Source organism: Cygnus atratus, chromosome 4 (genome assembly GCF_013377495.2).
Source record: "Cygnus atratus isolate AKBS03 ecotype Queensland, Australia chromosome 4, CAtr_DNAZoo_HiC_assembly, whole genome shotgun sequence".
Lineage (NCBI taxonomy): Eukaryota > Metazoa > Chordata > Aves > Anseriformes > Anatidae > Cygnus > Cygnus atratus.
This window is the reverse complement of record NC_066365.1, coordinates 4199709-4216499: the sequence shown is the minus strand read 5'-3', so window position 1 is coordinate 4216499 and position 16791 is coordinate 4199709. Positions and strand designations below refer to the sequence as shown.

At 44.4% G+C, this 16791-nt stretch overlaps 1 protein-coding gene across 1 annotated transcript in view; it reads left to right on the top strand.

Annotated features, from left to right (window-relative positions):
• The first annotated feature begins 5912 nt into the window (after nt 1-5912).
• The window catches only part of MCUB (mitochondrial calcium uniporter dominant negative subunit beta), a 39277-nt gene continuing 28398 nt past the window's right edge, over nt 5913-16791 (top strand). The window contains exon 1 of the mRNA XM_035559161.1: nt 5913-6257. Within this exon, the coding sequence (XP_035415054.1) occupies nt 6165-6257 (93 nt within the window). The 5' untranslated portion in view covers nt 5913-6164. The remainder of the gene's footprint in view (nt 6258-16791) is intronic.

The following is a 16791-nucleotide window of genomic DNA, read 5'->3' as shown; positions in this document are numbered from 1 at the left end:
CAAAAAATGAATCCCCATGAAGACGCACTGTGAAACTTGAAAGATTTTTGCCCACTGGATAATATTTTGGTGAGGAGATAAGAGGTAAGCTTTTGTATCTTTTTAAAGTGTTGAACTGTCCCAAGAGGATCTCTGACTGTTCTAGGGATTGATTTTTTTTTTTTTTTTCCCCAAAAGCTTTCAACTCTGTGTCATATGAATCATGCCTGTTTCATGAGAAGTTCAAAGTTAGGTAGGGGAAAGATATACCAGCCCTGGCTAAGTAAGTCTTTTGGGGAATTAATTCAAATTCTCTACATTTTAAATACAGCTGGCATCCCTTTCCATTTCTTAGTTCTAAAAGCAGCATCGTTTACATCTTTTAACATCAAAGGAATATGTGAATTACTGATGGAGAAATTACAGTCCAGGAGGCTCTTAATAGTAAAGACATGTAACGTAGCTCCTGGAGAATTAGTAGTAAACATAATTTTGTATTAAACTTTCACACATAGCAGACAAGCCTATTCGTTAATTCTGATGTAGAGCTTCATATCTCTGGAAAAAAAAGATGAGTGGGCGCAGTTGACTTTGGCTTTCTGTACATTTTGTCAGATACTGAAAAGATGTTTTTCAGTCATTAGTGGTGTTGTTTGTTTTAACAAGCCGAAGTAAACTGTTAGTAATCCTGACAGTCAAGAGCTCTTTAGTAATTTCAAATATGAAGTATTACTTTTTTGACCCCAAATACATTTCAAGAACTCTATTAAAAAAAAAAAAAAACAACAAACTTTCCAAGATAGTGGGACAGACCTGGATTTTTTAGGGTGTACTTACAACCTCAGTCATTGATTTCAGTAGTTGGTGTTAACTCATATATAAAGGACTTGCATGATCTTGAGTAAAATTTTTGACCATATTTTGTCTCGGTGCTGTCTTCTGATCTTGGACAGGATGTAATCCTGCAAAAGCTTGGTGGCCAGTTTCAGTGAGTGACTGAAACAAGAAGAAGGTTTGGAGGCCTGAGGCTCTCACTGGCAATCTTCGTCTTGCTCACATAGAAGATTCTCTTTACCAAATTCTTTATTCTGGAGGAGGAGAAGTGGCCACTTTTTTTTTTTTAATTAATAGCATAGGTCATTGATTTGCGTTCCTGCTGCTCATCCAAGAAAGTTCTTTACAGATACGGGTAGAGGAAACTGGAAATGTACGGCGTAGAGGCCAGAGACCTCCCCATGGTGGTACTTGCATGGTGTGAGCAGCGCAGGAGCCAAGAGCTGATTTCAAGTAAAATGAGCTTATGCTGAAGCCTATCCTGAATTTTTGAGGAGTGGCAGCAGCCAGCCTAGTTTAGAGAAGCCATCTTCTTCCTCATGCTGAATTTCTAACAGACTTACCTGTGGTTTCATTCCCTGTGCAAAAGCTGTGCTGTCGCACAAAAGATTGCCTAGTCCCTGAAAGAGGTCATGAGCGCAGGACCTTGTAGGTCTGTTCTCTCACGCTGGGAGCAAGCAGTGAAGGTACAGATACTGGGCATTAGCAGGCTCCAGTGTTTTAATAAATACCTCAAACAACAGACCAGAACTAAAACAATTGTTTCAAGTCTCCCAGCTGATGCATGGTGTAGATTTTGCTCAAGAAAAAAAGAATTTATTGAATATCTCAAGTATATCGGTTTCTATGTCAAGAAATACTGGAGTGACTTTTTCTTTTAAGTGCAGTTCTTCAGATTTTAATGTGTTAATTTTTTGATGTATTGTTTAAAAAAAAAAGTGGGGTCTACATATGGTATCATGTTTCAGGTTTTCATAAATGAGGTAGAATATAATCACTTTTGCAGAATTACAAAGGTTAAGTTACAACTAAAAGCCTGCTGGACCCAGGTAATTCTGAGATTTAGCGTAACACTTTCTTCCTTTTTTTTTTTTTTTGGTACATTGGTACTGGGAATTTTAAATGCAAGTGGAGAGAGAGACTATGATGATTTATTGATGTATTTATCTGCCAGTTCCCTAGGATTAAAAACAGAGCAGCCTTGCTTGCCTTTAATTCGATTGACACTGTTGTAGTCAAATTCAGGAGTCTGGAAAGTTTGGCTGCAACTACTGCAAGTAACTGGAATTTGAGGTCTCTTGAGAATATTTCGTATTTGCTTGCAAATTACTGATGATTCATTTGCACAGCAAAATCCAAAGGCATCCTGTGGGGTTGAGTGTCGCAAGCGAATTCTCACATGGGTGGTGCAGCATACAAGAGATTGTTACAAGAGCAATGAAGATTCAAACAAATACATTATCGATGATGCTTCAATTTTTACTCCAATTCTGAAGTCTGACCGATTACAGATTATCTGCTTGCAGGGTCTTTGTCTCTCCTTTACAATTTTAATAACAACAACAAAAAGCATTAAATACTTCACCTATTCTTTTTTAATTTTCTTCTGAAGATCTTTAGCAGAAGTAATAACTTTTATTGGAGATGCCTAATTAGGAATAGCAATCATGCACAAGATTGAGTGGCTGCATGTTTCTGTAAGAGATAAATTGGAGAGGGGAGGTGGCAAAACTTCTGGAAACATTTCAAAACTTGTAAAAAAAAAAAAAAAAAAAAAAAGGAAAATGAATTTTAGTATTGTTTCTTTTGTACCAATTTACCTTTCTGATTTCTGTTGTATATTTTCTAAAAGTACTGGGTATTTGATTTTCAGCTGTCAAGAGAACACCACCCCAGAGACATGAGCAAATACAGATTTCAAATTACACCATCATTAAAAGAAAAGCACCAGTTCAAAAATTATATATTTTTTTGACTGTTTCCAGTAGGAAAGAAGTTGATTTTTTTTCTCTGTTGGGCAATAAAGTAGTGTAATATTTTTTTTCTTGTGTTTTATCTCTTTGCCACATGTGTAGGAAGCCCCCCCTTGTGAGACACTGAGGCTTTGTGAGTTTCTTGAGTGAAGAGTTTGCTGTCACAAAAATCCTCAAGCATTAGGAAGAGCTGGTGGTGATTTACCATCTTAGTAATCTACTAGCCATAGAAAATGTCATTCTTATCAATTGTTTGAAAAAGATTTTTTTACAAAAAAAAAAAAGATGTATTTTTGTGTTAGAAAATCATTGAGGGGAAAAATAACATCTAGGAACATACTGTCGTTTGTTACTAACTTTTCTAGATACTGTGCTTTCAAAAAGTTTGACCAACTGTAAATCCTAGCTTTTATGAATACAAAATGTTACTAAAAACTGAAGCTGAAGCAAACAAAAAACTAAATGTGTCCTGATTGTCTATAGTTAAGGGTTCTTCTCTGCTCCTTGGCTCTTGTGCACCTGAATGTGCTGCCTTTGTTGTCCTGAGCAGAGCTTAGGAGAAGCCACGAGCAGGACTGTGCCCCCTGCTCTGTGTTGTCTGGTCTGTGTAGATTCCTGTGTTGTGAGCTGGGGGCACCTGGAGATGCCCGACTGCTCTGTGCCAGCCTGCCTTTGATGCACTGGTATCTTGTCCTCTTGTTAGTTTGCTTTTCTTGGGCTTTCACTTTTTCGTGTTTAAATTTTTGATGGTGTTCCTCAGATCCATGAAGTGATTTACATAAAGATGGGATATCACTGCCCTTTCCCCTATTCTATTCTTTTTCATCCTAATGTGTTGTTACGGTGAACTTTGAACAGTGCTACCTCGGTCTTTTAATAAGTATGTGTTATAAAAAAAATAAGTTGTTATATGGCTTCTGGTAGAAGTTTAAAAACAAAAAGTGAACTATCTTCCCTCCTCAATGGTGGTTTCTTAGGTAGCAGGAACAATGTTTTGGCTTCTTCCTAAAGCAATACTTTTGGAGTTTAGGACTTGCTTTATTCAAAAAATAAAAAGTAAAACCTTGCAGAAAGTGTGTGTGTGTGGTGGGAAGGGATTAGGCCAGGCCTGCGGGATTCAGTGGAGCAAGAGTTAGAACTTCCATGAAGGATAATGTCAAAGGGAGGGATAACTCCTACCCCAAAAAGACCATTGCCAGTGTTAGTGCCTGCTGCATAAGGGGCTGAAATTTCAGCCACTGAAATTGTACCGAAATTGTTAATTATTTCATAAGAATTCATGCTTCCAGTTCAGCAGAAATTAATTTACAAGACAGAGAAAGCGCGCACAAAAGCCCAAGCAACCACCGAGGCACAGTACAATGCCTCAGTAAAGGGAGGGCAGAGCAATGACCAGATGAAACAAGCTCCTCACAGGCATGACTCAGGTCTCGGCGAAGTGCTCCCCTGCTGTTTGGACAGCCTGGCAACTCTGTAGTAAGAGCATAATTTATGATCCTCCCTCTGCCCAGTTGAAGCACTTCCTATTCCTGGAGTAAGAATTTCTCTCTGTAATAAAAGTCCAGGTCTCTTCCCCTGTGGCAGCATGCCTTCCAGCAGCCTCGTTTGGAAATCCTACCTGCGTGACACACCGCTCCATAAAAAATACAGAGCTTTAGTCTGTCCTGGGTGAGCTGGGGAGGTGTCTCACCTCGCTCCTCTCCTAGAGCAGGAGGATTAGTAAGCTGACATGTTGCAACGAGCTGCTCTTCTATGTTTTGAAGAGATCTTTGCTCTCTGTGCACTGGGAGGGAACATAATTCTCCCTGCTGAGAAAAAAAAAAAGAAAGTCTGTCTTTGCACCAAATAGCCATGGTCTTGTTACCATGCCCAGAAAGGAGCAAAAGGGTGTTGTATGCTCCCCTCTTCACAAAAACATAGGAGTCCAGGTTTCATCCCTGTGACTATGTGGAAAATTCAGGCCATTTAGTAATGGCTCGGGGACAAGGACTAGGATTTGTTTTTTTTGGGAGGTGCATCACCTAACTTTATTCCATTCCGCTATATTTACTTTCATCCTAAAAGCTGACCCCGACTTGAATAGCCTGCAGGTCCAGACCCTGTTTTAGTGGTTGTACTAAAGCAACTTTGCCATTCACCACATTTTATACCCATTTTTATGGTATCTGTGACTGTAGTGATGTTTCACTTTTTTTTTTATATGTATAATGTTTGTGTGTGAACAGAGAAATACAAGGATGATATTTATGTAGACCTATCCTTGTCAGGTGTTAATGATATGTGGTAGTTTAGAAGTGTTGTGCAGATACCTTTATGAGGTATAAGATGAGAAAATCGAAGTTACAACCAACAGATAATATTTAATAGAGGAAATTGAAAGATGCAAAACAGGCCTTGCTTGGAGAACAAAGCAGAAGTTACCTCACAAAGCAATCTAAAGGTGAGAAATGTAAACAGAGGGTAGGTTTTTTGAAGAGGCAAAGTCATCGTTTTAAACATGGTAGTGACACAAGCCCCAGCTGGTAAAATGTTCTGTTGGCTCTCTTGGCCAATGGAAAAGACATACTGATTATTTCCTAGGGCCCCGAAAAGGCTAACATTCACATTTCCCTTCCAGAGCTGGGGAAATGAACGAAGTGGGGGCTTATTTAGACCCTGGAGCCATCAGGTGTCCAAGCAGTCAGAGTTTTTCCACGCTCCACAGCCATACTCTTCAGGGCTTCAGCAGCCTAGTTTCTTCAAGACCCTTCTGTCACCGCAGGGCAAAACTGTGTCTTGTTGTATGCAGCGCTGCTGTGGAGGGACGCTACGAAGAGCAGAGAAAACAGGCAAATCCAACACTTCCCTGGGTTTCACCGCTTCAGTGGTTTGCACTGCATACGAAAAGCTGCGTTTGTGGTGATAGAGATGTGCGATATGCTGATGTGGAACAAATAACTGCCAACAATTTCCTGTAAATAGAACTCTCTTGGAAACAATGAACTTCGGCAGGGCTTGCTTTTGCGTTTGGCTGCTCATTGCTGTGATAGCAGAGTGCGTTTATCCCGCTGAAACACAGAGGGCAGCGACACCCCTGCGCCTCAAAACCAGGCGCTGTGGGGACTAAACAGTACAGTACCCCAACTCCATGAGGTGCGGGTGTTGGGGTACGAGCTCCCTCAGCCCTGTTCACCGTTTTCACGGCGAGGAGCAGCCGGCCCTACCCACAGGGAGCTACCCTCCTCTTCCTCCCCGGCGGCGGGCGGGAAGGGGAAGGACGCCGAGCCCCACCGCCGCCCAGCCCCGGCGGCAACGCCCAGCGCTCGGGCTGGCCCACCGCGGCGCTGGAAGAAGAAGAAGAGGAGGAGGAGGAGGAGGAGGAGGAGGAAGGCTGGGGCGATGCTGGGGCGGGCGGTGCGGAGCGGCTGGCTGCCGGGCGAGCGGCGTCGCCGGCTGCTGGCGGGGGGCTTCCCGACCCTGCCCGCGCCTCAGGTGAGTGAGGCGGGTGGGCGGCGGGCACGGGATGGGCTTCCCCCGCCTCTCGCCTGCCTCCCCCCGGCCCTGAGGGGCTCGGACGGGGGATTTGGGGCGCTGGGGGGGCCCGGGGAGGGTCGAGTCGGTGGTGGCTGCTTGGTTGGAGCGGCACTTCCCGGTCCTGGCGAGGCGTTGTTGTGGAAGTTGTCTGTGCGAAGGGCTCGGGGCTGTGGGTTCGCTGGGCTTGGACAGCCCCAGCAGGTAGGGGAGGGTGAGGAAAATAAAAGTTTGCTGCGACTTCGGAGCGTCCAGGAGGTGCGGAAGGCCTGCATGGTTGCATGCCCAGAGGGAACGTGGTTTAACCCTTGGTTACTGTTTTTAATAGCAGCCATCCTCAACGCACTTGAAGACGTGGCTGCAATAAATGCAACGCGACACTGTCCCTGTCGTGTTCACGAGAAGGAAGCCCCAGGGCCCAGTGGCAGAAGGACATGCACTGGGCTGGCTTGTTCGAGCCCTGGGACCCGCCAAAGGGTCACATCGTGCTCCTGAGCAAGCTGCTGGCTTCTTGCTGAGAGCTTGAGCACAAACCCTGCTCAGAAACCCGTCTGCGTGATCCCATAGTGTTAATTTGCCCCTGATCCGCTAATCTGAATGGCTGCTCTCTGGTTTGGCACATGTGGGTTATGAGGACACTTAAGGAAGGAAATTAAAATAAATACTGGCGTAGCCTCCTTCATCTTCTACGGTTCAAACACAGAGTGCTAAAACATCTTTGCTCTCAGAGAGGGCATTTACACTGCCATTCAGCACACTCTGGTGTTACATAGTCAGTTCATCACCTGTGACTTCTCTGGGGTACCACTTTGCAGGCAAGCTTCATGCTTTTCGAAGGCTCCAAAATGAGGCTGAAAGCTCAAGAAGATGCACCAAAAAGGAGAGGAAGAGGAGGAGGAAAAGTTCTTGATTTGGCACTCCTGCCATTATAGGAAGGAGCAGAAAAACGAACAGCTCTGTGACTTGCTGGGATGGAACATGACAGCGACGTGATTCAGGAATTAAATTCTTATGCTTTTCTAGGCTAGGGAGAGGGGTGTTGTAATGTCGAGGAAAACTCTAATTTGGAAAAAATGTTAAATAGGAGATCTTGTTCATTTCTAAAATAGAAGTGTTGGGAATGTATTAATATAGAATGCTTTTTATATGTGCAGTCCAGAGTTCCAACTTTTCTACAGAGCCATTAGCACGATAGATGATGAAGCTTGTTTACTGATTTTGCCCCTTCCTGTTTTCATCTTTGGGTGCCTTTCAAATTTGTGAATACGTCTCTGCAGAACAGTTAAGGCAGTTAAAATATTTGTTAGTATAAAAATTAAATTAATGGCCTGTAGTTGTAATTTCAAGCTAATGGAAAAATGTTACTGTGCTTGTTTAGCTCTTTAGATGTTGATGTCGAGCAGAACATCAGATCGTGTACATCTTGTCCAGTGCAAACGCTGATGTGACTATTTGATATTTTTCCCCCTGTGCTTTTTCTTTCATTTTCTGGGGGGTTGTATTTGCTCGTGTGCGTTGCTAGTTCTGTTTGTCATAATCATTCAGTTGAAGAAGTGTTTTGCCTCCATCTCTGGAAGGAAAGGTTGGAGCTCTTGTGGTCAGCTCAGGAGAGCAGAGCTTGGTTGCTTGTTGCCTTCGCCCTCAGTGTGTGCTGGTGCTGTCTGTGGCCCCGTGATCCATAACAGGGATCATGCACCATGATGGGGATTGGTTTGCCCAGATACTTGCTGGCGGCACCAGCTGGGGGTTTCCATTTGCAAAGCTGGAGGTGATGCTACTCACAGGGTTAGCCGTCACGTGCTGCAGAGATGGGTGCTCAGGTGGTACCGTGCTGACAAGCAGCTGTGTAAGTACACGGCGTATTTGTGTGCTCTGGTTTTGACTAGTAAATAAGCTGCCCTGGGGACAAACGAACCACTTTAGAGAGCCAGATTTGCTGTAATTTTTCTGTAAAAGCAGGGATTCCTGTCCTAAAGAGCGGGATTGTCCATTGTCATCTTCTCAGCTCAGCATTTAAACAAAATCCACACCTCCTTTGATTAGCTGCTCTGCTTTCAGAGCAATGTTTATGCAAATTCCACTTAATTTTATAAAGTTGAATTTTCAGTTGCGTGATTTGATTTGTGTACACGGCTTTTTTATCTTTCTGAAAAGTGTTCAGTATTTATACAGGCACGTAGTTTTTCCAGCTAAGTGCGGCGTGTTGTTGTGTTCTTTGGACAGACCTCGTTATTACTACCCATAATATTATTCCCAGAAGGATGCGATTCGTTTTGGTAGAATCCCAGATTTGTAATGCTGCAGTTATTTGGTATGTGGTGAAACCCAGGGGTTGCCAGCTATTTCGCTTCCTACTTGGCTTGCAGGTTTTAACTCCCGCTGCTCGTGCTGTGCTCAGAGAAACATGCTGACTCCACGGCTCTCGGCAAGGAAAAGTTCCTCTCACCATGTCACGACGGAGAATGGATGTGTTAACCAGGATCGAGCTTAAAATTGCCATTTTTCCTTGTCTTTTCATGAACAGTTCAAGTCAGACAACATAGCAGGGGCTGATTTATTTATTTTTTTCTTTTTAAGATGATCTAGTTAGATTCAGCACTGCAGAGAAACTAAAATTGTGTTGCTTTTTATGGCCATTCATATACATGAGGCTCACAGTTTAGTTCGTGCTGTGGGGGTCTGCAGCAGGCTGCCTACAGCACTGGGGATGTTCTGCAGCTGTGGAAGATGCAGCCTGTGCTAGGCAGTTTCTCTTGGCTTAAAACCAGGTTCACTTGCAGTTGCACGGTCCCCTCTGGCAAAAACTGTTTTTGTGCTGTATGGAGATACTGCGTAATATGGTGACAGCATCTCCTGCAAAGGGCAAGGCTTGTTTTGAGCAAGTATGCGTGAGGAGGAGGGAAGTAAAATGAGAAAAACTTCCATTTTCAAAGCATTAGTTATATTTAACACGGTTAATTCAGAAAGCATTCCGCTTTTGGGTGTGAAGCTCTCTTAAAATCGTGCATCTGCGGTGTGGAGACACGGGGAAGGATTGTGTGTCAGCTGGCAAGATCAACTCGCAAATGCATCTGTGAGAAATGTTGGGCATTTGCTTTCTTCCCAAGTTAGGACATCGTCTATGCTTGTTGCTGAGGAAAAATTTCTTCCTAGTGGCAAACTGCAGACAGTTGGAGAGCCATTGTTCTTGATTATCTGCAAAAAGCAGGCCAGGGAGCTTTTTATTCCTGTTTTGTCAGTTCCCAGTGCCATCCGTATCTGTCAAAAATGTTTCTTTTAATGCTTTCAGCTGATAAGTTTGTTGACTGCCCCGTTCTTCAGACTGGGTCTAACATTTTCCTGTTCTTCCTTTTAGTAACTTTCAGTTGTTCTTGTTTACCCCCAAATTACCATCATACTTCTAGCATTAAACATTTCCAGTTTGTCCTTAGGTTTTAGGCAGCATTGGGAGTAACGCTCTAGATGTGTCCATACAGCCACAGGATAATTTAAATGTGTCTTTCCTCTTTTCCCTGTGTTTTTCCTTTTACCCCTTCTCCTTTGCTCAGTTGGGATCTGTAAGATACTCTGCCAAGGCAGCCACCCCAGGACATCACAGGCAGCTACCAGAGTGGATTATCTTGACTGCGCTGTGCAGCTAAGTATTTCACTTAAATGTGGTTGAAGTCCCCGCTGTGTATTTGCAGCCTAAGCAGGCCCTTTGGAAATTGAGGTATAGTTGAAGCCAAGGCTGGAAATAATTTGTGGCTGCTGGGCGTATCTTCCCCTGTCTTTCCTTCCCTTTCAACAACAAAAGTTTGTGTCATGATCCAAACCTTGCTTTCTAATCAGAAGCCATGTGCTAGTGCTGGAGGACATCTATGAGAACACACAACCCACTGAATTGTTTATGGAAGAAAGCTCACACGTGTGAACTGATAAATATGAGATATATATATATAGCAGGTATGTAGGCAGGTACATGTATGTATCATGGAAATTCATCATCCTTTGTATGTATATGCTCATGTATATACAGCTCTTCTGTGTAGCTTCTCTCTCTAGTGTAGAGTCTGCAGAAAGTGAGTGGGCTGTGAGATACTCGCAGGTGCAGGTGTAATTATCAAATGTCTGTAGGTATAATTCTCAGCAAAGCACCCGTTTACTTTGAGGTTTAGGGAATTTCTCATAACCGGCTTCACTCACCATTTGAAACTGGCATCGACCGTCTGACTCCCTGAAATTGGCGGGGGCTTTTTCCGACAGGGTAGGTGGCAGAAAAGCAACAAATTTGAATGTTTAGATCAAATGAGCTCTCTTTGCATGGAATATTAGAACAGATTTTTGCTTATTCTGAGTGTCAGTAGATATGCGTGTTTGACGTTTGTGTGACTATGGCTGTTCCTCAGAAAGAAAATGAAAAGCGCCTTCTGCAAGGCTAAGGAATGGTCATACCACAAAATGGTACCTGTATTGGGCATGCTGTGGTTATAAGGTAGAGGACAGAAAAGGGTGCTGTGACTTTTTCTGGAGTGGGTACTGCAATAATCCCAGCAGTGCTGGAAGCTTGTGTGAATTCTTTATCCCTTATGGGGTGAGGAACATCCGAGTCCAGTGCTGTTCCTTCTAGCACTCTGAGCAAGGCTTTGCTATCAGGTTTTTCTGTACCTGGAAAAAACCTGATACTAGACCTCTGGATGATGTCTGAGAAAATTGCTCTGCAAATGTCTTGGGTGCTCTGAAGGTTTACCACAAATCACTCCTAAAGCACTGAGTACTTAAAGCCGTTTACAAAAGTTGTGTGTGTTTTAAGAGTATTAGTCTCTTTTAATAGTGCTTGTTTTGCTTTTGGTGCTCTTTTGTGGTTTTTTAATCTTGTTTTAAAGCTTAAAGGTCAAAAATTGAGAGCCTGTTCCAGAGTTTATAATATCTTAATTTCTGAAAGGGAGGGAGAGAAAGGAAAGGGATTGATGGTTTTTTGTTTGGCTGTTTAGGTTTTGTTTTGTTTCTTTGTATTGAGGACTTGACCTTGTGAATTATTTCTGAAGTTTTTGGCATTGGAGTGGAAGCAAACAGTACACCTGTTCTCCACATCTAGTTAAGCACTCAAATCTTGATTTACCCCCCTGCCCCTTCCCCATGAAGGGAAATGAGATAAAGGGGAATTAATGGGACAGCCAGGCTTTGCTAGGCTCACTTTCTCCAGAATCTCTTTTTACCCTGGCAGCACGCTTGCACGTCAGCAGCAAAGGCGAATTTCTCCTTGAGGTGCTCGTCGGCAGGAAGGTTGTTACAGCCAGGTGAGAAGACAGCAAGCTCTTCTGAGTCTGGAGGAGGGTCACTGTCACTTCTGGGCCTCGTTGGAATACGGTGTCGATTATGAGAGGTCTCTGTTAAGGGCATCTAGCTCTAGCTGTTGCTCTGGGTTGCTTGCTTCTCTCTTTTGCTCTTTTCCAGAAAGGTGAAAGGAGAGACAGGTTCTCTGTGTGTGCCTTGTCTTCTGCCAGGATGTTGGTAAAGAACTCGGTGATGAGGTTTTCAAGGGGAAGAGGTGGCGTTTTTGTGAGATCAGTTCTGCCATGCTTACAGTTGCTCACTGTGTCCCGGGCTGAAGTGACGAGCCCAGCGAACGATTAATTTGAGCTCTTTGTTCTGTGAACTTGCGTAGGGAGGCTAGGAAGAGGACGGTTTTCAGGCCTGCCAGTTACGTGCTCTGACCTTTTCCGTCCTTGGCTGACCCATGTGTCCTGGCTCATCCTGAAATTGCATCCAGTGCGGGTATTGCATGCTGTCCCCGATGCACTTTGTGTTTGCCAGACCAGCTCTTCCTTAATTCCTGCAGCGTGTCCTGTAAATGTACCGCGGTGCACCGCTTGTAACTGAGCTGCTTTACGAGGACTTTGTAGCCCGATCGCTGTGAGGATAGATGGGAATACAGGGAATGCTTGACCCAAAGTCCACGATCCCCAAGTGTTGGGAAAGTATGGATTTAGGCTCTTGAAGGTCAGATCCATCACTAGCAAAGTAAATCCCTCACGTTAGAGTGGCGGTATTTGCTGTAACACTATAGCTGAAGGCAGCAATAGGAGTTAAAAGTGGACGTGGCTGGCTGCTTGCCTGCTGAAGATTAAACTTTTTTTGGTCCATAAACCAATTCTTTGCCATGCTGGCTTGGGGAGGAGCAGTCTCATGCTCTGTGAGGACGTGGCAAATGTCAGCAGGCTGGGTAAACGTGGATAAACAGCTTTGGGCTTGTGTGGTGATGGCCGGAGGGCACAGCCTCTGCTGCTGGTGAGGAAACATTTAGTCCTCCCCCAGACTGAAACCAGAAAAAGTTGTTCACTGTGAAAACAGGAAACTTACGCTTTTAAGAGTGGTGTTTATCATGATGAGCACAGTCAGTGCATCTTCAAAAGGGCAGAAACATTGAGTACATTATGCGCAGGCAAGATCATAATTTACTTTTTTTCCTTCAGAGAAACGATTTCGAAGCAGTTATCTTCACACTTACTGTCTGGTCATTTTAGATCAAAATGACTTCAGTCTTCACGTTCTAGTCAGATGGAGAGGGAATAAATTGTCTGCGCAGATGAAATGTGTTGTTAGTTTGCAGTGCAGGTAGCGATTTCATCCTCCCAGTATCTCCCTGTTGTCGCTTAAGAGTAGAGCGAGAGACCGTGAGGTTGATTTGGAGATCACAAAAGCATCTTTAAACATATTTGCCTGAGTGGAGGAGAAATTACATTACTCTTCTCCCTGGCAAATCAAATGTTATGCGTCATAAGGAAATCAGTTTGGTCAGACTGCTCTACTGTGGGTTGTTCTCCATGGAGGGCACGCTCACCTACCTGTTCTGGGTGACCTGCGATGCCACAGTGTTCGCAGAACAATGTTGCCATGGTTTCTGCAAGTTTTTTTTTGTTTGTTTCTAAGACCTGTCTCGTTCTCGGTACCTTCTCATGCAACCTGTTACTTGATGTCCTTCCCTTGCTTCCTGAACCCGCAGAGCACCACCGTATCCCACGGTGTGAGCTGTGGAAGGCAGATTTTGTTTGCTTGGTTTTTCGCTTTTTGAGTAAAACATTCCCCTCGCCTGTATGTCAGGGCTTAAGTTACAGGTATGAAGGTGCCCAGCCCCTGAGGTGCTTTGCTCCACGTCTGGCCTCTCCTGTGGAGCGTGGCCGTGGCAGCCTTCCTGGCCCGCAGAGCAAACCTGGCACAAACCCGAGCTTGCAGCTGAAGGCTGCAGCTGCGGGGCAGAGGGAGAGTTGGTGGTGTTCTGCCAGTGCAGTGGGGTCAGTCGCCAGGCTGGGTGCTGAAGGTTTTCTTTGACCAGAAGTGGGGCAGAGGTTTTGGCTAGCCTGGTGTACGTGGTTGAATAGGCGTGTTTGTGAATGGACAAATTTTAAGTTAATTGCAGTAAGTGAAGATGGATTAAACCGTCTGAAAAATTGTAGAAGGTGACGAAGCCACTGTGTAACCGCAGGGTAGCCGAGTTTCCTTTTCTGCAGATCCTGTTTCTTCCTTGCCCAGAAGAAGGGAAGAAGATGAAGGTGAAGGGAGAGATCGCAAACAATGAAAGGAAAACACAGTTACAAAAATAACAACCTGGTGGATGAAACACACCTGTAATACAAATGTAATGCCTGAATGTGTGAGTTAGTTTACTGCACCAGTAGTGCAATAAATGCTATGTGAGGAACTGAAGTTACGATCTGGCTGTCCTGAAGTGCTGTGCCCAAGGATAATAATGCTGAATCAACTGGGCACTGCTGGTCAAGAGTCTTGACCGGTGGCTCAGGTAAATGCTTAATGCTGTTAACATCGATAAAATAGGTGAAACTTGAAGCAGTCATCTTTCTCAGCTACACCGTAAGAGCTGTGCATCTGATTTGTATAACTGACGTGGTTAAGTAGGCTGACTACACGTGAAATGACAAGGTTATGAGTTTGTCTTAGCTTCCCAGTGGCTCTGCTTCAATTTATTGGCCCCTTTCTGCCCCTCTCCCTGCAGCTTTTCAGAATGTTAAAATTCCAGATAAAGCCAGCAGGGCATCATTCACAGTTCACCAGCTTCTTAAAAGACAGTATCATTTTTTAAAGTTCACCCCAGGCTCATCAACTGTTGGAGCTGAAGGAGATGAATTCACCAGCTCTGTCACTAATACTGGCCTTTCAGAGCATGACTCCCACTAATATTTTTAACTAAAAGCAGGAAGTCTGCTAAATCTGGGCTGGGAGGGGACTGAGGCACAGCAGCTTGTGATCTTGAGCAATCTGTTTTCTTCTGCTGCCAGAACCAAGAGTAAGTGCATCTCATCTGCCATGGCTACGTGTTTGACAGGAGGAACTGAACCAAGCATCAGAGATCCTTCGTGAGGAACTTTTGTGCGAGGTAACCGAACCCCGGGATTAAACCCCACGTGGTACCTGTGTTAGGTGTGAGCTTTATTTTAGTTCACACCTTCCTGCTTAGTCTTTTATGCTGCTGGTTGTATCCTGAATTCTTGTTTGTGCATTCTCCAAGGCTGTTTTTAAATGAATCCCAAGCTATCCAGGCATCACGGTGCCCGTGCTCGTGGCATACGTTTTGGCAGCTTGCGCCTTGGTTTGGAGAAGTTTTGGAAGCTGTAGTGTTCTCCCTTTAATATCCAAAGTGGAAGCCTTGCTAAAGGTGCAGCACAAGGAATCTGTAAAGGTTCAGGACAGGTGGGCTCCAGGGGCTTTGCCCTCGGTTGAGCTGCGAGGTGACGTGCTGCAGGATGACTTAAAACTCCTGTGAGCTGAGAGAAGTGTGATAAAAATCTCGAGGAGAGATTCCTGCCAGGATGTACACCCAGGCACTGGCACCACGGCAGTATCCTTTACTTGCAGTCAATCTGACTGGTACGGTTTCTCAGCTAGCTGCTCTTAAGGAAAAGTAGTTTCTTATGAGACAGGTAATACTATTTATTTATTTTCCTCCTCCAAAGTTGGAGCCAGGCCCAGTTCCGTATGCAGACAGCTAAATTTCTGCAGTGAGAGTTCCATCACTTCTTTTCTCGTTGTAATCTGTTAGTTGTGAGAGTGCTCTCTGCTATTCTTTTTATGGCCACTTTAAATGAGAACAATCTGTATTGGAAGCCATAAAGTCTGACACGCTGCAGCGTATGAAAGCATAGCTCATATTTAGGTCTGTGTGCTTTAGTCAGCAGCCAAAGGTGTGTGCCTGGTGGTTGTAGTCTTGCTGGTGTAGTAAAACCAGGCGTGCTCCAAAGATCACAGTCCAGAGCTGTGCACTTTCAGGCTTGGTCCCGTAGTGCCCTGTCACTGCGAGTACCCTGGAAATGGGACTGAGCAAAAGGGACGTGAGGTAGCCCTGGCCCTGTGAGTGAATTGCAGCTGCTAAGCCACGTGTGCTTCTTGAGTACTAACCCCAAGCCATTCGTTGTGGCAGTGAAAGTGTAAATTGAGAATATTCTGCTATAGTTCACACTAGATGCGACTTTGATCTGGGCAAGCCCTCACAGCAGAGCCATCCCTCAGCATTTCCTAATGCTGCGTGCACATCAGATTGCTTTCTTGCGTGGTGGTTGCCTTGCCTTCTGCAGTGGCTGTGCTACTTTTCTGCTTAACGGGGATGTAATGGCCTTTGGGGAGTCCCTGTTCCAGCCTGTGCTAAGTGTATTTGTGCTGGCATTCGAGTACAAATACAGCCTGGGATCGTTGGGCTGTAAGATCTTGTAACCATGCCCTCCACCACAAGCATGGTTTGTCTTGCTTGGCATTAACTATCAGTAGTTAGTAGTTTTCTTTGTGTATAACAAAAGTTTTCTTTTAAGTTGGGAATATTCCTAACTGTAGTGCAGCAGGTAACTGCACGAAGCAACATAATAAGGTAGATGCTATCAGAAGTTATTAACAGCCTGGAACAAAAAGGTTCATGTTGATCATTCATATGCTAATAATTTTGGATGCTGTGTAACACTTAGAATTCAGGCCCGTAGGTACTGCTCTTGGCTTTTATGGTTTTCCTAATAGTTTCTAGGGTTTGGAGGAAGCTCGGTATCAGTGAGCGAGCCTGCTGTGTAGTCCTGTGACTTGAGGAGCTGAGCGTTACGAAAAATACACGGGATTTTTTGCCAGCTGTCAGATGGGCAGGAAAAACTCAAGTTCAGGAAAATATGGTTGAACCCCAGCAGCACTTACTCAGAGGGAGGGAAATGTTGAACAAAAATGCTTATTCAAAGGTGAAGGTGAAAGAACAAAAGTGCTGGACCATTGTGTTTAGCCCAAACTCTCATTATTTAGCGAGCAGTTTGTCTGCATGGGTCCTGGGTTGTAGCACTGTGCTCTGCTCGGTACAGCTTGTTCTCTGTGGTCTTTATATCCCCTCCTAAGTGCAGAGCTGTTCAGGCCATCCCTTTGAGTTTAAATTACTGTTTTGTAGCCTTAATGCCTCTGCTTAAATGTGAGTAGTTGGCAGGTTGCTTCAGAGACTCCAGCTGCAACAAGTACATACGGAAGAAGGCAGATT